The sequence below is a fragment of the Lepidochelys olivacea genome (genome assembly GCF_965140295.1).
Source record: "Lepidochelys olivacea isolate rLepOli2 genome assembly, chromosome: 1".
NCBI classification, from domain to species: domain Eukaryota; kingdom Metazoa; phylum Chordata; order Testudines; family Cheloniidae; genus Lepidochelys; species Lepidochelys olivacea.
The window spans coordinates 234286987-234307891 of NC_140411.1; the positions used below are offsets into that span (position 1 = coordinate 234286987).

The 20905-nt window shown below is 41.5% G+C and overlaps 1 protein-coding gene across 5 annotated transcripts in view; it reads right to left on the bottom strand.

Moving 5' to 3' along the window:
• C2CD5 (C2 calcium dependent domain containing 5) overlaps positions 1-20905 on the bottom strand; it is a 143066-nt gene that overhangs the window by 6640 nt on the left and 115521 nt on the right. For 3 of the 5 annotated variants that reach the window (XM_084620513.1, XM_084620517.1, XM_084620514.1), the window contains 4 exons: positions 19604-19691; positions 18221-18307; positions 1790-1840; positions 693-794 (listed from right to left, as the gene is read on the bottom strand). In XM_084620513.1, the coding sequence (XP_084476639.1) occupies positions 693-794; positions 1790-1840; positions 18221-18307; positions 19604-19691 (328 nt within the window). The remainder of the gene's footprint in view (positions 1-692; positions 795-1789; positions 1841-18220; positions 18308-19603; positions 19692-20905) is intronic. The other 2 variants (XM_084620515.1, XM_084620516.1) reach the window with 1 other exon arrangement.

The following is a 20905-nucleotide window of genomic DNA, read 5'->3' on the forward strand; positions in this document are numbered from 1 at the left end:
AAGAGTGGCATTCCTGCAAAAGAAAATATTGAGGCCAGCAGCTGCACATACAACAATCAGTTATCAGTGAAGGTAAAGGAAAAAAGGTGCCAACATTTTGAAATAAATATCTGCTGGAGGAACAAATTATTATAGGAAGAGTGTGAAAGTTATCATGTTTCCCCAGTGCAGCATTTTCCATTAACATATTCTTCATTGTCAACTTTCAGATAACCTTAATCTTGACTAATTTAAGTAAAACAGACAGATCTTCGACCAAAGAACTACTGAAGAATAACTCACAAATTGCTAATTTAGTGATAATTGGTTTGACTGTCACCTACATGATTGCTACCTGTTTCTCACAAATTTTTTTCCAAGTTTATACATACACCTACACCCACAAAGTGTATGCATATATGATATACAATTAACATGCCTATTTATAGCTATATACTTTATTGGTAACTGTTTTTTAGTAATCAACAACTTGAATAAAAAGATTGCATTCTGCATTTAAACTACTAACTCATAATTCCTAAATTAATTTATTTTGAAACAGTCACTAGAAAGCATCTGTAGTTTTTGCGCTTGGATATTTGTTCTGCTTTTGAATTGCAATGCCACTACTGGGTAGGAAACTCCACCCTCCACCACTGGGAAATCAGAGATATGTCTCAGATTATCATAAAGTGGTAGAAACATCCGCCTACTTGTCTTAATTGATCCACGCCTTATGGTCTGAGCTTTCAGTTTAATGAGCTCTATCCAGCTGTTGCATCTGTCTGCAAAGGAACTGTAATCAACTGACGTTGCTGAAAACACAGACAGAAAAACAAAAGAAAAAACAAAGAAAAAATGGATGACGTCTCTTGCCCACCTCAATGCTCCTTTTGATGAAGCAATTTTCTGTATCTGAGGAAGAATGAATATCCCTTTCACGTCTGTTTAAAGGAAAAGTTAAATGTACAGCCCTATCCTATATTGTCCAAAGCAATGTACTGATTACTGATGATGTCAAAGCTGTAAACCGACTGTGACTTCATCACTGGAAACGTGTAAATAAAATCATCACACCTTTTGCTAGCTTCTTCACCTTAAGTAACTAGTTTTAGTTTCTTAATGTTATTTTAGCTCTATTTAATCTCAATTTGTATTCCTATTCTTTTTTTCACAAGGAGCTGTTGACCATGAATTTAAAGTTCCTGGATGTAACTATCAATCACTTCTGCTGCCTTCAGCCTGAAAACATGGTTTGGGTTAGGGTAAAAGTCATGAGTTGGAACAACCTCTCAATTTTTAATGTGCAAGTATTTTCCTTTTGAAGCATTACTTTTCTCCCAAAAAGGCATTTTTACAATTAAAACCGAAGGGTTGTTTTTCTGCTATGACACTGTCTTGTTTTTAGGTTAGTACCCCTGAAACTGGTCTTGAGAACAGTTTGGCAAGCATCCAAGGACCTTTTAATAACCGATCTTTTGCACATTACTCTGTAAAAACAAAGGAATACAAATTAACATTAAAGTAAGCCAAAACGAATTAAATAACAAAACTTTTCTCTGAGGAACTACTTCTCTGGCAGATATAGTTATATGCAGGAAAGACTCTCTTAATTAGTGCAAATAATCTCAACTATCTCTTGTGATTTTTTTAAAAAACACATTCTGATATCAATAAGCCATAGCAGAGCATGCATTCCTAGGCAACCGGTAAACACTTCCTGGGTGAATGAAGACAAATGCAAAGTGTGGACCAGTGGCCCAGGAATGTCCACCCTGTTCTGGCTTATGGCTAAATTAAGTAAACTCACCTCTCTGTGCAGCTGGTATACCTGTCTGGGAACTTGCATTCTCCAGGACCTCTAGTAAGACAAAACGAATTCCACTCATGTAACATATGAACAACATTAACTGCACAGATATATTGTACAAAGGATCTTTTTTCTTCTATTAAAGATTTTAGAGATTAAACTGGCAGAAAAAAAGCTCTCTCTGGTGGTTTTAGGGTCTCATTACAAACATGAATTCAGTAAGTACTACATCTATGTGGATTTGATGAATGTACTCTTGTAGCATAGTACAATCAATCAATCAACTTCACCATTAAATTTAAAACACACACTATGATATGAAACTATACATACTCCTTGGCACTCAGAAGTACTTGGGTACCATTTAGAGCAACTTGCTAACAAAAAAAAAGACAAAAACGAGAGATTCTGCAGATGGGTAAACAAAATTATAAAAGTATTACAGTGTGATTTATGAAGAAAGATTAAGTGAACCTAATCTGTATAATTTAGATAAAAGATTACAGCGGAGGACTATAACAGACCATATATGCAATGAAGCAGATTAATGGTTAACCCAGTTGATTGGGTGCATAGAAATGCAGAGCATAGAGGATATGCATAAAGCAACTGTTACACAGAGGAGAGAGCAGTAAAAATGCAACACTCTAATCCAAATTAAGATATTTAAATTATATTTGACTGTGCTCCAAACTTTGTTACAATTGTTGACGGGAACCGGCTAAGGTTGTTCCAATACACAAACTATTATTTTAAAGGTTTTTACGTAATAATTATGGAATTTTTCATCTTCAGCTGCCTGAAACTGAGCAAGACTTCCAAGAGTTTTTTATGTTGGCTTTTATTAGAGCGGGCGGTGGGGGAGGATGGCATACCGCACTTCCTTTGGACTCAGTTGTGGCTTTGCTCCAAGCCCCAAGCTACGTGCAGCTCATAACTGCGCTATCCCTGAAGGAGGAGACAGAAATTGATGCTCAGAAACATAATGTGCCTTCCGGTTTCCCCCTGGCTCCTAGGAAATACTCTGAACCAGATCTATACTTGGCCCAGTATACTTTCCACAGAATGATGACAATAACACTCGCTGGTACTTTGGGGCAGAGTGCACTCATCACCCATACAGGTGAACAATACAGGCTGAGGTAAGTAACAGCTCTGTGAAAGCTGCTTCTTCCCATGCTGGTACCCATGATCTGGATAAACAGCTATAGCTACTGAGATGTCAAAATTATGAGTTATTGTTATTTAAGAAATGCCCATCAAGGTTTTTTAAACAAACAAACAAAAAAAACCCCACAAAAAAACAAACAAACAGAATTTCATGGGACAAAAAAAAAGACCCTAGTTTGAGGTTTTTTTTTTTTTTTTTTTGCAAAATTTCAAAGGCCTGCTGTAAACAACAGAGGTGTGAAATCTCCTCATAACAGGTCACAGAATTATTTTATAATGGAAAGTGTTGGAAAACCTAAAAATAAGGGTAATCAGTTCCTCCTAAAATGTTTTAAGTCAAGTTGTAGTTGAGTTATTAGTACATAAAATTCAGATGATTTATTTGGAGACAGTTTTAACTTCCATGAAACTCAAATAACTGAGCAATTTTCTTCATGTTTTGGGGAGGGAAAAAAGAAAAAAAGAAAAAAAAAAAGTCAGGCCAAGACGGATATTCCTTCCACACAAATAAAGCAAGAGGGCCATCTAAGGCCCCAATTTTAAAATTCATTGTATGTGAGCAGACTGCAGTGCCCATATAGAGTTCCACTGAAGTCAATGGGGGTTCACATGGGCACAGCAATACTCCCACACACAATGAACTGTGGAATCAGGGTGATGTAACCAGTGACCTCCAAGAAATTTAGTGCTATAATCAATTTTTACACCAAGCTGAGAGTGCTTTCTCTGCTTAGAAATGGGATCTGTTTGAGGAGGATCCTACCTTCTGTCAAATTATTCAAGCTTGATAAGAAATACTGGATAGGTTAATATTCTGGGCCCAAATCACCACTGTTATTCCCTCTGGGAAAGATCCAGTCATCGATGGCTCCCCAGTAGGTTTTAAAAGCCTTTGCACAACTTATTACTGCTTTATTCCAATCCCGTTTTATTCAATGAGTAATAACAATTATACTCAGAAAAATGGGATACATTCAAGCCATTTACATAGCTCTCAAAATTGTTTGGGGAAGGAATGCAACAAGCATAACCATAGGACTTTCTCTTCCTCTCCATAGGTTCATATACTTGTTCAATGTACTCCATTCTCCCTATCAAGATTATTTCTAGTACTTTCCAACAAATTCCCCAGGGATTTTATAAGGCATTCCTAATCATATACAAGAACAATCGTTAAACATGCCTGAGAAATGAGCAGCCTCAGAATACACTGTGTCTATCCCCAGGATGTGCTTTTTCCACATGGTTCACCTTTGCTGAATTTTCCTATAGACAATGTTGCTCTATGAAATATAGTCATGTCTGCTCTTTGTTTCTCTTTTTTTCCTTCTTATGATAGATGGCCTCTTTCACCTCTGAGATCAGACCATGTTTTCAGTAGCACACTATATAACAAGCTGTTATACACAGAGCCCTTCGTTTTCAGTTTTTATTTTATTTAATTTTTCACAGGAATTTATCGGTGTTTATCACTACAACAACAAAAACAGGTAAAAATCGATGCAAAAAACTATTAATACTTTCTATGGGTAAATGCCGGGGTTTATTTTGGTGGATGGAAGGACAGGGAAAAAGTATTCAGTAGGGAGTTCAATGTGGTTTGCTGCCAAACTAAAACAGAACTCAAAACACAATGCCACTTCTGAGTTTAAGAATATAATATATCTGTAATTCCCAAATAAACTTTTCACTTGAATATACAGTTTACTGTTGTAGACTTAGAACTGTTAGCCTATAAATATTTACATTTCATAATTGGGTCACACCATTTGCAGCGCATAACTCAACTTCATCCTTTTCTCCTGTTTTTTTGTTTTTAAACTTTCAAATACTTCCTTGTGTTCTGAAATGTATTCTGATACTGATTTTTGTTTTCTTCCCATTTTAGTGTTTTGGATCTTTAAACCGTTATCTGCTAGCAGCTTGACATGTGTATGTGGTGAGTGTGAGATTCATCAGTATGTTCAGATGTGTATGCACTTCAGAGTTTGTTTATTGTGTCTTTTGGACTAATACTTAGCCTTGCTTCAACAGGCAGCTTTGCATATACCCACAAACTAATGTATTATCGTAATACATATATCTCATGCAATGTATTGTATTTTCCAAACAAAACAAGTTATTTTTTATATATTTGAATGATATAAAAGTAGGGTGAAAATCAGAAAAAAATGAATACTTATTATAAAACCTGAGATTTTTTCGATAAAAATTGGTTTAAACTGAAAATGAAGGGGCTTAATTATACAGTACAGTAACTCCTCACTTAAAGTTGTCCCAGTTAATGTTGTTTCGTTGCAGATCAATTAGGGAATATGCTCATTTAAAGTTGCACAATGCTCCCTCATAACGTTGTTTGGCAGCCGCCTGCTTTGTCCACTGCTTACAGAAAGAGCAGCCTGTTGCAGCTAGCTGGTGGGGGCTTGGAACCAGGGTGGACCAGCAGCCCCCCATCAACATCCCGTTCCTCTAAGTTCCCTGTGCGAACCTGCCAGCAGTTCAGCTGTCCCTCCTGCCACTGCCATGTCCTGCTCCTGTCCTCTGCCTCGGAGCTGTTCCGGGGAGCCTCCTGGTGTGTGTGTGTGTGTGTGTGTGCGCGCGCTAATATCAGGGTGTCCCGCTCCCCCCTTACCCCATTTCCATAGAGCGGGGGGGGGACAGAACCTGCTGTCTCAACTTCCTGATCTGGGTCAGTGTACTTAAAGGGGCAATGCGTGTGTGTGTGTGTGTCTGTCTCTCTCGCTCTCCCTCACACACACACACACACACAGTGTGTGTGTCTGTCTGCCTGCCATGCTATCTCCCCTCCCTCCCTCCATTCGTGCTGCCTTGTAGAGTGTGAGGCTACATTAACAACATGTTAACCCTTGAGGGCTCAGCGGAGTGCTAGTTCATCATTTAGCAGTAAGGCATTGCCTGGAAAATATCCCACCTTCTGACTCCACCATCTCAACCAAGCTTCACAATCATCACCGCTGTGTACAGTATTAAATTGTTTGTTTAAAACTTATACCATGTGTACATCTATATAATATAGTCTTTTGTCTGGTGAAAAAAATTTCACTGGGAAACCCTCCCCCCCCACCCCTTTATATTAATTCTTATGGGGAAACTGAATTTGCTTAACATCATTTTGCTTAAAGTCGCTTTTTTCAGGAACATAACTACAACGTTAAGTGAGGAGTTACTGTACTTGTTTCTAGCCTAGGGAATTTCCTGCTCAGCCTTGAGGAATAAGAAGACACTACCAATAGAACACAAATATATTTAACTCAATCCTACCTGACTCTGGGGTCAAGCATTAAAGAGCTAGTACTTAATGGGAAAATGGCAGAAATCCAATACCTTCTGAACAGATATCATGTATCTGTCTCACTTTCTTCTACATTCGAGAGCACAAGAAGTATTCTGCTCAAATTATAGAAGACTTCATAAAACATTTTAGAAGAAAGGCTTGCTTAGCTGAACTCATCTACAAATGGCTCAACTTGAGAGACTATACTGAATTCAGCCTCCCACTTTTTGCTGATTTTTACAAGAAACTGTAACTCTCAGATGAGATACTGGAAACAAGTTACAGCCTTTCCCTCCTCCTTATATCTATCATTTACTTAATAAAAGTCTGAACTGTTAGTATTGCCCAACTCCCAAAGTTCAAATATCATGAACTAGGAGCCAAAGAGCCGTAATAGTTTAAAAATCCATGAGTTTTTTTTTGGCAGAGTGAAGCAAGGCCCTTCACTCAACTTGATGGCATTTGTCTGTCTGTCGGTCTATCGGTCTTGTCTGTAAGGCTGATTCCCATTGATATGAGAGGAAAATCAGGGCCACAGCTCAATATGCGGGTCTCTCTCATTGGGCGTACAGCTCAGCCTACCATAAGCAACAGAGTGTGCGACTCTGTACTTAAAAAATAATAAATTTGGGACTCTTTTTCTTTGCTTCCTAAGCTTTCAGGGTGCACTCAGGTCACAATTCCAAACTTTTCTCCACAATCATGAGGTCTAGGAACTTATTTATTTTTAAAAAAAAACCCAGAGATTCTCATGTAATCACAGGATTCCAGGAACTGGGCTTTAAGTAAAACCCATGAGATTCATGATTAAATCGAGAGGGTTGGTAACATGGCTACTATTAAGATGGGTGAAAGGCCCTGGATTAAGTAAATGCTGCAGAGGCTAACGCCCAGATCTTGCAAGGAAAACCATGTGGGCAGACTCTGTCAGCATGTGTGGAGAGTTCTAGTCCACCTATGTTGTCCTTGCACAATCAAGGTGTAGTTATCAAATCTATTGTACTTTCATCTGACAGTCTCGCTACAGTTTTACAGAAGTCATCCAGGTCTCTCCTATGAAAACCTGCATTTCCAGTCTGTTAAAAACCAGTCATAGTTGTAACAGATAGCACTTTTAAAATTTGATCATAGCTAAATGGATTATCACTGGTTCCTGGCTACTCAGAATGGCTAAAGGAAATAGCTAGCACAGCATCACATGGAGCCATGATAGCCTTGTCTACAAAAAAATTACTCACGGCTTGCTAGAGCTGTTAGCAGCGGTGCAGCTTAACTCGCACTGGAACAGAATTTAGTTACAAGTCTAGACCTGGACACATCATGTTTCCTTCTGAAAAGGACTTGAACACAATCTGTCCTTGCCTACGCTTGCAGTTAAACTGTGCTCCAACTTTGATTTAGCTGCACTTGTTACTGACACCCATTGTCAGCAATGGGTAATTTTCATAATGTAGGAAAGTCTTATCAGAACCAATCTGGAGCTAGTACAAAAAGTCAATCTTAAATAAATCAAATTATAAATAATATAATTTCTGGGACTACTAGGTCTGTGGATTATTTTTTTATTTACATTGATCATAACTTCTTTTCGCTCTTTCAAGTATAAGAACAATAACAGTAAAGTAACTTGAATTCATACTAATATACTGTTATATACTTATATAAATTGTGCTGGTTTTAAAACATCTGCTGTACCTTAACAGGACACTCACTCAACTTGACATTTTTTTAAAATTCTCTAATTTTAAGAAATTCACATTTCTGAACTATCACCCTTTAAATACTAGAATATATGTATTTTAAATCTATTTTTAAAGTTGTATAAAGATGCTCCTATTTCCCTGCTGATGTTCTGAAGAGTCTTTACAGCAAGGGAGAGTGGGTGCAACCAAGAGCCCCCTCTTGCCCTTCCATTCACATACCTGTCTGTTGGCCAGCATCTTCAGCAACAGCAACAAAGTACGACCTCCCAACTTCTAAACTACTCCAGGACCTGTACTGGAGACCCAATAAGTCAAGAACCTCTTCTTCCTTTAGTCTCCAAAGATCCGAGTAGAGAAGAGGGCTTCACAACCCCTTCCCTGGCTGCTGTTGCTCCCTAACCTGGTGCAGGGAAGAAAGAGGCTCAGCTGCTCCACTTCCATGCTCCCATTGCTATCAGCCACATTCAGGATTATAGGGGAGGAAGAACAGGGTGCCCAAACTCTGTTAGGGTTCCAGGGACTCCCACTGTCCACAGATTGCTGTTAACCACAGAATAATGTGACGGGTCTCTGGGAAAAGGCCTCACTCACTCTTCTGGACCCAAACTCTGCTGCTGTTGCAAGTAAACATCCTCTTGAAAGGCCTAGGGCATGTGCTCCCTGCCACAGAGCTGCATGAGAGTACTGCCATCAAACTAGTATGTGAGATAGGACGAACAACTGACCAACAAAACAATGAAATCAGCTATACAAAAAATGTCACCAAATGTACAATTTAAAAGTGAAAAAGAGAGAAACATTTTCTTTGCATTAACTTTTCAGTTATACTAATCTTGGGTTTTACTTTACCAATAGTAGACAAAAGTGTGCAGACAGAAATGTGACGTTCAAGTTGACTGTGTGCCCCTTTAATATGCTGTGGTGATGGTGGTAGTAACAACCTACTGAAGCCATAAAGTGTATTATGAAAGCTTTAAAATGAGATAATATATAAAAGTCTGCAGGCTATTATATGAATATGAGTCTTTGTAGACTTCTGTTGCAGGGATGATAAAAAAACTATTTTTTCATTAGTGGTTAATATACCAAAAGATTCTGTGCCAGTATGTTAAAGCTAATGATAATTTTACAGAATAGTAAGTAAAATATGGGGGATTATCATCAGAGTAGATAATTTACTTTTGAGATAATTATATAATTACATTGAGACCCTAGTGCCTATATGTAAACAATCAAAAGAGATTAGATAACTGTCTAGTTAAAAGATTCCAGAACAGTGTACTGTACAATATGACAAAATGTGAAGAACACTGAAAAAGGTTATTTGCTTACATAGGAATAGACTACCCTCTACTGGTCACTGGCTAGTATGCAAATAAAGTGTTCTAGTATTAATAGAGTGAAAAGATACTGAAGACTCACAAATACTATAGTGAGTTAACATTGAAATCCATACTGAAAGAAGGCTAGTTTGTGTAATAAAATAATGGAAACCAAGGAAGTGCCACATCAGGGATGCCATCATGCTTAATTTAATGGAAAATTAAGAGAGTCAGTTACCAAAAAATTGAATGTAATCTTTGGAGAATGGTCTCCTGCTGCCACAAATGACGAATGTTTCACCTCTCCCTTCATTGTGATTACAGTTGGGGAAAGAGGGTTGAAGTGGAAAAAAACAGAGGTCGAAATGGTTATGTCTGGGTTTTCAACCGTTCTTCCTGTATAACTGGCTAAACTGTTAAAACATTGATTCTCAAAGGCATGAGAGATCTATGACACTGACTGATGGACACCAGAATACTCGGAAGACTAAATAATACCCAGTGCCTTAGTAAAACAACAGAAGGTAACTTTGAAATATCCATCTGGAGCTTAAAATAAAGGGAAGCATCTCTGTTTTGCACAGAATTTGTATATGTATACCAGATTGTTCACAGAGTCACAGAAATGTAAGGGAGAAAGGGATCTCAAGAGGTTATTTAGTCCATCCTCCTACACTGAGGCAGGGTTTAGTATATCAGGACCATCCCTGATAGGTATGTGTCTAGCCTGTTCTTAAAAACGTCTATGACAGGAATTCCTCAACTTCTCCAGATAACCTGTTCCAATGCTTATCTATCTATCATGGGGGCTGGCCCTTAAGGGACGGGGGTGGTCAGGCACCCATCTTAACTGTGGACTCCAATAAGGAGAATGAGCAAACACAGATCCACCTGGGGAAGAGATAATTCTTTAACTAGCTGGGTGACAATTAACTAGTTAAAGAACATAGCCTTAGGAAGAGTTATGATGGCTCAGAAAGGAAGTTAGAGCTCAGAGAAATGCTTCTAAGCAGAGGGCTTCCCAGGGTGATGGAGCCTCACTAGGAAACCAGGGAAGAGTGCTACTTGCAGGAAAGGAAAAGGAAGACCTGTGAATGCCAAGCCCTAGCAAAACCTGGTCCCAGTGGCAGGACCTCAACAAGTAACAGTAAGAACTCCAGATCACAAAGGAATTATATGCTGCTCCAGAGAAGGGTTTCTGGGGTTTAAACTCTCCGGGTATCCTGAACTCAGATGAAGAACCATTCCTCAGCTGATAACAAGAGGCCCTGGGTCAAAAGGGCCCCACTTGCAAGAGCCTGGATGGAGGACACAGATGGACTTAAATTGGGTTGATTGACTAAGGCTAACTCTGCCCTTTCCCCCATCACCCTCTACCCCTCTACCCCCAGCTAAGATGCTGAGGTGGAGGCTTATTTGCAGAAACATGTTCCACCTTTCGATTAGATAAACTAGACCTCTGAAAGGGCACCATTCAATATACATATAAGTCTCACTGCATTTACAGAAAGCATGCTAAGGGGAACTGAGGCAGTGACAGAGACACTCCAAGGGTGCGTGCCTGGAAAAATCATGGAGCAGGCCCTCAAGAAATCAATTCTGAAGCACTTAGAGGAGAGGAAAGTGATCAGGAACAGTCAGCATGGATTCACCAAGGCAAGTCAAACCTGACTAGCCTAATTGCCTTCTATGATGAGATAACTGGCTCTGTGGATGAGGGGAAAGCAGTGGACGTGTTATTCCTTGACTTTAGCAAAGCTTTTGATATGGTCTCCCACAGTATTTTTGCCAGCAAGTTAAAGAAGTATGGGCTGGATGAATGGACTATAAGGTGGATAGAAAGCTGGCTAGATCATCGGACTCAATGGGTAGTGATCAATGGCTCCATGTCTAGTTGGCAGCCAGTATCAAGTGGAGTGCCCCAAAGGTCGGTGCTGTGGCTGGTTTTGTTCAATATCTTCATTAATGATCTGGTGGAGGGCGTGGATTGCACCCTCAGCAAGTTTGCAGATGACACTAAACTGGGAGGAGTGGTAGATATACTGGAGGGTAGGAGGGATACAGAGGGACCTAGCTAAATTAGAGGATTGGGCCAAAAGAAATCTGATGAGGTTCAACAAGGACAAGTGTAGAGTCCTGCACTTAGGACAGAAGAATCCCATGCACTGCTACAGACTAGGGACCGAGTGGCTAGGCAGCAGTTCTGCAGAAAAGGACCTATGGGTTACGGTGGATGAGAAGCTGAATATGAGTCAACAGTGTGCCCTTGTTGCCAAGAAGGCTAACGGCATTTTGGGCTGTATAAGTAGGGGTATTGCCAGCAGATCGAGGGACGTGATCATTCCCCTCTATTCGACATTGGTGAGGCCTCATCTGGAGTAGCGTGTCCAGTTTGGGGCCCCACGCTACAAGAAGGATGTGGAAAAATTGGAAAGAGTCCAGCGGAAGGCAACAAAAATGATATGAGCACTGGAGCACATGACTTATGAGGAGAGGCTAAGGGAACTGGGATTATTTCGTCTGCAGAAGAGACGAATGAGGGGGGATTTGATAGCTGCTTTCAACTACCTGAAAGGGGTTTCCAAAGAGAATAAATCTAGACTGTTCTCAGTAGTAGCAGATGACAGAATGAGGAGTAATGGTCTCAAGTTGCAGTGGGGGAGGTTTAGGTTGGATATAAGGAAAAACTTTTTCACTAGGAGGGTGGTGAAATGCGTTACCTAGAGAGGTGGTGGAATTTCCTTTCTTTGAGGTTTTTAAGGTCAGGCTTGACAAAGCCCTGGCTGGGATGATTTAGTTGGAGATTGGTCCTGCTTTGAGCAGGGGGTTGAACTAAATGACCTCCTGAGGTCCCTTCCGACCCTAATATTCTATGAGCACATTTTTCTTATAGTTAGAAATTTTTTCTTTATATCTAACCTGAATTTCTCTTACTGTAAACTTAGCCAATTACTTCTTTTCCTAACCTTGATGGATATGGAGAACAAGTGATCAACATCCTCTTTATATCAATCTTTCACATACTCGAAGACTGATGTCTCCTTCCTACCTTTTATCTTCTCTAGACTAAACATGCCCAGTTTTTCCAACCTTTCTTTTCACAGGCTATAATAAAAAAGTTAAACTGATCATAGCAGAAAAGAACAAAACAAAAAAAAACAAAAACCCACCAGAAGAGGATACTGTTCCAAACTGACTGTATTGACCTCTGGAAAAATCTGAACAATGGTGAAACTTCTTCTTTTATAGCATATGCGACATTATACAACAGGTAGAAGAGGGAGCTCTCTAACCATCCAAAATGAAATGTTCATAATAAACAGTGATCTCCTTCGTTTATTAAACTTATTTCATTCCAAAACAATTTGGGCCAGAATCTCAGCTACTACACATACTGAAGTAAATGGAACTGATTTACAGGAGCTGACAATCTGACCCTTTAATACACTTATACAGGAAACACTTCATCCATTGTTGAAATGCAACTACCTTTGAGGTAGAATGCAATAGCTGTTTAACAATGGAAAGCACCACTAAACAGCAGCATAATAGCCATTTGTCAGGGAACCTTAAGCCCTGGTCTACACTAGGAGTTGAGGTCGAAATTTAGCAGTGTTAAATCGATTTAACCCTGCACCCGTCCACACAATGAAGCCCTTTTTTTGACCTAAAGGGCTCTTAAAATCGATTTCTTTACTCCACCCCCGACAAGGGGATTAGCACTTAAATCGGTCTTGCTGGGTCGAATTTGGGGTACTGTGAACGCAATTAGATGGTATTGGCTCCGGGAGCTATCCCAGAGTGCTCCATTGTGACCGCTCTGGACAGTACTCTCAACTCAGATGCACTGGCCAGGTAGACAGGAAAAGGCCCGCAAACTTTTGAATTTCAATTTCCTGTTTGCATGGTCACCTGCAGCTTGCCACGTTGGCCAGAGCTCATCGGCAGAGGTGACCATGATGGAGTCCCAGAATCGCAAAAGAGCTCCAGCATGGACCGAACGGGAGGTACGGGATCTGATCGCTGTATGGGGAGAGGAATCCGTGCTATCAGAACTCTGTTCCAGTTTTCAAAATGCCAAAACATTTGTCAAAATCTCCCAGGGCATGAAGGACAGAGGCCATAACAGGGACCCGAAGCAGTGCTGCGTGAAACTTAAGGAGCTGAGGCAAGCCTACCAGAAAACTAGAGAAGCAAATGGCCGCTCCGGGTCAGAGCCTCAAACATGCTGCTTCTATGATGAGCTGCATGCCATTTTAGGGGGTTCAGTCACCACTACCATGTTGTTTGACTCCTTCAATGGAGATGGAGGCAACACAGAAGCAGGTTTTGGGGACAAGGAAGATGACGATGGTGAAGTTGTAGATAGCTCACAGCAAGCAAGCGGAGAAACCGGTTTTCCTGACAGCCAGGAACTGTTTCTCACCCTGGACCTGGAGCCAGTACCCCCCGAACCCACCCAAGGCTGCCACCCAGACCCGCCAGGCGGAGAAGGGATCTCTGGTGAGCGTACCTTTTAAAATACTATACATGGTTTAAAAGCAAGCATGTTTAAGGATTAATTTGCCCTGGCATTTTTGGCTCTCCTGGATGTACTCCCAAAGCCTTTGCAAAAGGTTTCTGGGGAGGGCAGCCTTATTCCGTCCACCATGGTAGGACACTTTACCACACCAGGCCAGTAGCACCTACTCAGGAATCACTGTAGAACAAAGCATTGCAGTGCATGTTTGCTGGCATTCAAACAACATCCGTTCTTTATCTCTCTGTGTTATCCTCAGGAGAGTGATATCATTCATGGTCACCTGGTTGAAATAGGGTGCTTTTCTTAAGGGGACATTCAGAGGTGCCTGTTCCTGCTGGGCTGTTTGCCTGTGGCTGAACAGAAATGTTCCCTGCTGTTAGCCACAGGGAGGGGTGAGGGGCTAGCCACGTGGTGGGTGGAGGCAATATGCGACCTTATAACGAAAGCACATGTGCTGTGTATGTAATGTTAACAGCAAGGTTTACCGTGAAAGAGTGTACCATAGTTCCATAAAATGTGTCTTTTTAAATACCACTGTCCCTTTTTTTTTTTTCTCCACCAGCTGCATGTGTTTCAATGATCACAGGATCTTCTCCTTCCCAGAGGCTAGTGAAGATTAGAAGGCGAAAAAACCGCACTCGTGATGAAATATTCTCTGAGCTCATGCTGTCCTCCCACACTGACAGAGCACAGACGAATGCGCAGAGGTACACAATGTCAGACTGCAGGAAAGCACAAAACGACCGGGAGGAGAGGTGGGCTGAGGAGAGTAAGTGGCGGGCTGAAGAAAGGGCTGAAGCTGAAAGGTGGCGGCAGCGTGATGAGAGGAGGCAGCATTCAATGCTGAGGGTGCTGGAGGATCAAACTAATGCGCTCCAGCATATGGCTGAGCTGCAGGAAAGGCAGCAGGAGCACAGCCCGCCGCTACAGCCCTTGTGTAACCAACCACCTTCCTCCCCAAGTTCCATAGCCTCCTCACCCAGACGCTCAAGAATGCGGTGGGGGGGCCTCCGGCCACCCAGCCACTCCACCCGAGAGGACTGCCCAAGCAACAAAAGGCTGGCATTCAATAAGTTTTAAACTTTTAAAGTGCTGTGTCACCTTGTCCTTCCCTCCTCCACCACCCCTCCCAGGCTACCTTGGCAGTTATCCCCCTCCCGGTGCTTCTCTCCTCCACCCCCCTCCCCCCAAGGCTACCTTGGCAGTTATCCCCCTATTTGCGTGATGAATTAATAAAGAATGCATGAATGTGAAGCAAGAATGACTTTATTGCCTCTGCAAGTGTCGATTGAAGGGAGGAGGGGAGGGTGCTTAGCTTACAGGGAAGTAGAGTGAACCAAGGGGCGGGGGGTTTCATCAAGGAGAAACAAACAGAACTTTCACACCGTAGCCTGGCCAGTCATGAAACTGGTCTTCAAAGCTTCTCTGATGCGCACCGCACCCTCCTGTGCTCTTCTAACCACCCTGGTGTCTGGCTGCGCGTAACCAGCAGCCAGGCGATTTGCCTCAACCTCCCACCCCACCATAAACGTCTTCCCCTTACTCTTACAGATATCGTGGAGCGCACAGCAAGCAGTAATAACAGTGGGAATATTGGTTTCGCTGAGATCTAAGCGAGTCAGTAAACTGCGCCAGCGCGCCTTTAAACGTCCAAATGCACATTCTACCACCATTCTGCACTTGCTCAGTCTGTAGTTGAACAGTTCCTGACTACTGTCCAGGCTGCCTGTGTACGGCTTCATGAGCCATGGCATTAAGGGGTAGGTTGGGTCCACAAGGATAACTATAGGCATTTCAACATCCCCAATGGTTATTTTCTGGTCTGAGAATAAAGTCCCTTCCTGCAGCTTTTGAAACAGACCAGAGTTCCTGAAGATGCGAGCGTCATGTACCTTTCCTGGCCATCCCATGTTGATGTTGGTGAAACGTCCCTTGTGATCCACCAGTGCTTGCAGCACCATTGAAAAGTACCCCTTGCGGTTTACATACTCGCCGGCTTGGTGCTCCGGTGCCAAGACAGGGATATGGGTTCCGTCTATGGCCCCACCACAGTTAGGGAATCCCATTGCAGCAAAGCCATCCACTATGACCAGCACATTTCCCAGGGTCACTACCCTTGATATCAGCAGAACTTTGATTGCGTTGGCTACTTGCATCACAGCAGCCCCCACAGTTGGTTTGCCCACTCCAAATTGATTCCCGACTGACCGGTAGCTGTCTGGTGTTGCAAGCTTCCACAGGGCTATTGCCACTCGCTTCTCAGCTGTGAGGGCTGCTCTCATCTTGGTATTCATGCGCTTCAGAGCAGGGGAAAGCAAGACACAAAGTTCCATGATAGTGCCCTTACGCATGCGAAAGTTTCACAGCCACTGGGACTCATCCCAGACCTGCAACACTATGCGGTCCCACTAGTCTATGCTTGTTTCCCGGGCCCAGAATCGGCATTCCACGGCATGAACCTGCTCCATTAGCACCATGATGCCTGCATTGCCAGGGCCCATGCTTTGAGAGAAGTCTGTGTCCATGTCCCCCTCACTCTCGTCACCACGCTGATGTCGCCTACTCGCCCGGTTTCGCTTTGCCAGGTCTGGTGCTGCATACACTGCTGGATAATGCGTGTGGTGTTTAATGTGCTCCTAATTTCCAAAGTGAGCTGAGCGGACTCCATACTTGCCGTGGTGTGGCGTCTGCACAGAAAAAAGGCGCGGAACGATTGTCTGCTGTTGCTCTGATGGAGGGAGGGGCGACTGACGACATGGCTTACAGGGTTGGCTTACAGGGAATTAAAATCAACAAAGGCGGTGGCTTTACATCAAGGAGAAACAAAAACAATTGTCACACAGAATGGCCCCCTCAAGGATTGAACTCAAAACCCTGGGTTTAGCAGGCCAATGCTCAACCCACTAAGCTATCCCTCCCTCTCGTATTTCAGGCAGGACTTCACGGAGGGAGGGAGGGGGGAGCAAATGAATACAAAACAAATCTGGCCTATTGCTTGTTTTGATCCACTCCATCTATCTTTTACATCTTTGGCTGGCAGCAGACGGTGCAGAAGGACTGCAAGCCATCCACATCTCTTGGCTGCTCGGCAGAAGATGGTACAATAGGACTGGTAGCCATCCTCATCTCCTGCCTGCCCGGCAAAAGATGGTACAATAGGACTGCTAGCCATCCATATTTCCTGCTTGCTCACCATAAGATGGTACAGTAGAACTGCCTGCAGGACTAAAGAGAATGACCTGGTCGAGTCACTCCTAATTTAGTCCCTGCACCCATGTCTGCCCAGGCGCTCCTGACCGAAGCGGCCAGGAGCACCTCGGCCATGATGATGATGGCTACCAGTCCTATTGTACCGTCTGCCGCCACAAGGCAATGGGTTGCTGCTGTTGTGTAGCAATGCAGTACCACTTCTGCCAGCACCCAGGAGACATACGGTGACAGTGAGCTGAGCGGGCTCCATGCTTGCCGTGGTATGGTGTCTGCACAGGTAACTCAGGAAAAAAGGCGCGAAATGATTGTCTGCCGTTGCTTTCACAGAGGGAGGGAGGGAAGGAGGGCCTGATGACATGTACCCAGAACCATCCGCGACAATGTTTTTTGCCCCATCAGGCATTGGGATCTCAACCCAGAATTCCAATGGGTAGCGGAGACTGCGGGAACTCTGGGATAGCTACCCACAGTGCAACACTCCGGAAGTCGACGCTAGCCTCGGTACTGTGGAAGCACTCTTCCGAGTTAATGCACTTAGAGCATTTTGTGTGGGGGAGACACACAATCAACTATATAAAAACGATTTCTAAAAACAGACGTCTATAAATTCGACCTAATTTCGTAGTGTAGACATAGCCTTAGTTTCCTTTCACTTACTCCCTCTTAAGTAACGAACACCCTTCCGTTAAAAAATTGTTCAAGGAAAATCGTAATCCATTTTTCTCAGCCCAACAGTCAAAGTTCACATGATAAAACATTCTTTGCCCAGAATAGACTGAGAGATACATTTTATTAACACTATTTGAATTTCTGAGTCTGGTATTGTGGGCAGTCATTTTACATGCGCTACTTGAAGAAACAAGGCAGCACAGGACAGGGCTACAGAAGTCCAATAAACTAAATGCTGCATAGGGACAAAGATTCCACTTATGATGATTTAAATACAATAAATGGAGCAGAAGATGGAAAATTCTTGTTAAGTAACAAGTGAGAGGACAAAGGAAGAGGAGAGAAGTGTGCTTACCAATCCTTCTTATCTAATGCTTGAGAAATCTGACTGAAGGGCAAAGCGTTTCATTATATCTGAGGTAGCACAGAATGTCAAAGCATGGTACATAGCTGCTTTCAAAAGAATACAAACCACCAGCAATGAGGGAGTGAGTGAGTGGAACACCGTACAGGATTATTTTTTCTTTTCATTTAACCAACCTTTAGCTGGTGAGAATGGTTGAGAAACAAGAGGATCAGAGCAAAGTTCCAGTGGAAATTGTAGCTGCTCTTCATTATCTGTAGAGGCTTCAACAAAGAAGAAATACACACATACATAAAACAGATATTTAACCAAAACCCCCAAATCTTGCCAATATAAGTAAGTTTTAATTTAGTAAGGACTGACTAGAACACATTTATTCAACATAAATACACAGTGATGGACTTTTGAGTGCAGATAAGCAATTAGACGTTTGCTAATAAATACAGCTGCAAAACTACTTGGACGGAATCTGAATTCCACTCAATAGGGCTTAACTTAAATAGGAATATTTCAGGAAAACCAACCCAACTGCTTTAGGTCTGCCTTAACTAAGTTAACTGTATCCAACAGTCGGTTTTTCTTATATTTTCCTATTAAATAAAATTCCTATTGATACCTGGTGGTTCTATCTATTTAGTGCTAGTGAAAGAAGCTGGATAGGCCTGGATGCTTAAGTTCACTATCCAAACAAGATAAATAACACAGAGGCAGAAGAAAGCCCCCTCAACCGGCCAGTTAATGACTTGAACGCTTGCAAACTCAGCTTCGAAAGGCCATTTCAAGAAGTGAGAAAAGAATTCAAACCTCCAAGCTCAGTCCATTTTTGCAGAGAGGATATCAATTGTGACCTGAACTCAACACTTCAGTGCCAGGAACCAGACTGAAATTATCAGTTTAATTCACATTGGTTATTGAACAGCCATAAAAAGGTAACTATTTTCAGTTACTGTTGAACTGATCTAGATTTAAACCAGTGAACTCGAGGTTCAGGGCTCTGTAGCCCCTTATCAACTTCCATCATTAATAGTTTAAATAAAGTCTACCTAAATTTCTTTAGAACATGCATTCTTCCTCAGTTTAGCATGGATGCTCTTTTAGCAAGCTCATACATAAATTGCATAAATCTTCTCCACTCCCTTCAGAATGTCTTACACTTCACTGAGTTCCAAAAAGTCAGTTAGCCTAGTTTTCTAAGTATTGTGAATAATGAATTTCCTAAAATCTTATGAAAAGATTCTGCAATTTATAAGAATAAGCACAAGTATTCTATGATAAATACGTCCTTTTTTCCAAAGCACAGTGGCAGCAGGAAAATGCATGTGTAGACCACTTATTCTTTAGAATCCATTAAAAAGTTTGTTTAAAAAACTGGAGCATGGAATAAGGTTAAGAATTTCTTTCATATAGTTTCAGGTCTGTTGACTAGAGAGAGTTCTCCAGTGAAGAAGCGTGTGGTTGAATTGATAAACTAAAATGATATCATCCACTACACATTAAACATCTTTCCTATACAAACAATTATCAAGAATTGATCATTTCACCTCCCTCAAAATTCTTACCCCTTTGCAATGTTTTTTCTGCAGGGACTTTACTGGTTTGTAAAGCCTGATTTTTGTCAAATGTTATTGCAACTGCTGTGACTGTGACCTGCAATCAAAAGATACAGTACATATTGTTACTATAAAATCTCTCTTGTACAATCTTCCAAAAGCTTTGCCAAAATTAACATTCTGCTATGGGGAAAATTTACATCATGCATGTTATTGGGAGTAGAAATAAGTTGTTTGTTTTTTCGCAGCACTTACATTTTTGTTAACTATATTCAAGGTACTGTTTTGTGACAAGAGATACCTATGAAATACCATAACCCATTAATGGCAATGTTCTATATAAATAACGTTTGAGACCCTTAATCGTAGTGTGAAAGTAGAATTAATTATATTGAAATTATAATTCATTAAAGAAATGCTGCTTGAAAGATTTGTTGAAATATAGTTGTCATGAAGAGAAACATTAAGGAGTGTGAGACAATGGGTCCTCAAACTAATTAACTTAGAGCTCCTACTGAGCTAGGAGATCGGTAAACGTTAGTATGCAAATAAGATATGTATGTATATTTGTCAGTTTCTGCTTCCTTTTGTCTCCTATGTTGGATTGGCTTTGGCTTGTCTGTATAAATGGGTTGGCTTGAGCTTTTTGTAGGAGGCTCACATATATCTGGGTGCATTGGCAAAGTGCTTTGCTAATAAACAGAGTTGTCTGACAAATTCAGTGAGTCTTGAATCTGACTTTGACAGTAGTAATTAGAAGCTAACAAAATGGCAGTCATTGCTGGAATGAAGAAACACAGCAGATGTTATATAAAACAACCTTCCATGGCAGAGATGGTCTAAGAGCTGATATTGGCTAGGATCTGTTGTCAAAAGAGCCACCTAACAATATTTGAGCCAAGTGTTTTTTTTTTAAAAAAAAGTGTGTGTGAACAAAACCAAAACATAATTAGGATTTTGTATTTTCATCAATTCTTTGCCTTTCATCAGAGGATTGCAAAGCATCTTATAAATATGAGTTGAGCCTCACGGTACTTTGTGAGGTAGGCAAGGAATATAAAGGAATTTTTCCCCAGCCACAGAAATGAAGCCACACTTTTGTTGCAAACAGAGGAGCTACTTAATAGCTTACGCCAACAAAACACACAATGTATTAAAAGTAAGTGAAGAAATAAACTGCATCCTCTTGAAACTGCAAGAAAAAATTAGGTAGTCAAAACAAAGTTACCAAATTTAGAATTTGTAAAGGATGGTGGATTAAGCAGCCATATTTTTATTGTATGTGCCATGGGGCACCTTTAAAGGCAACTA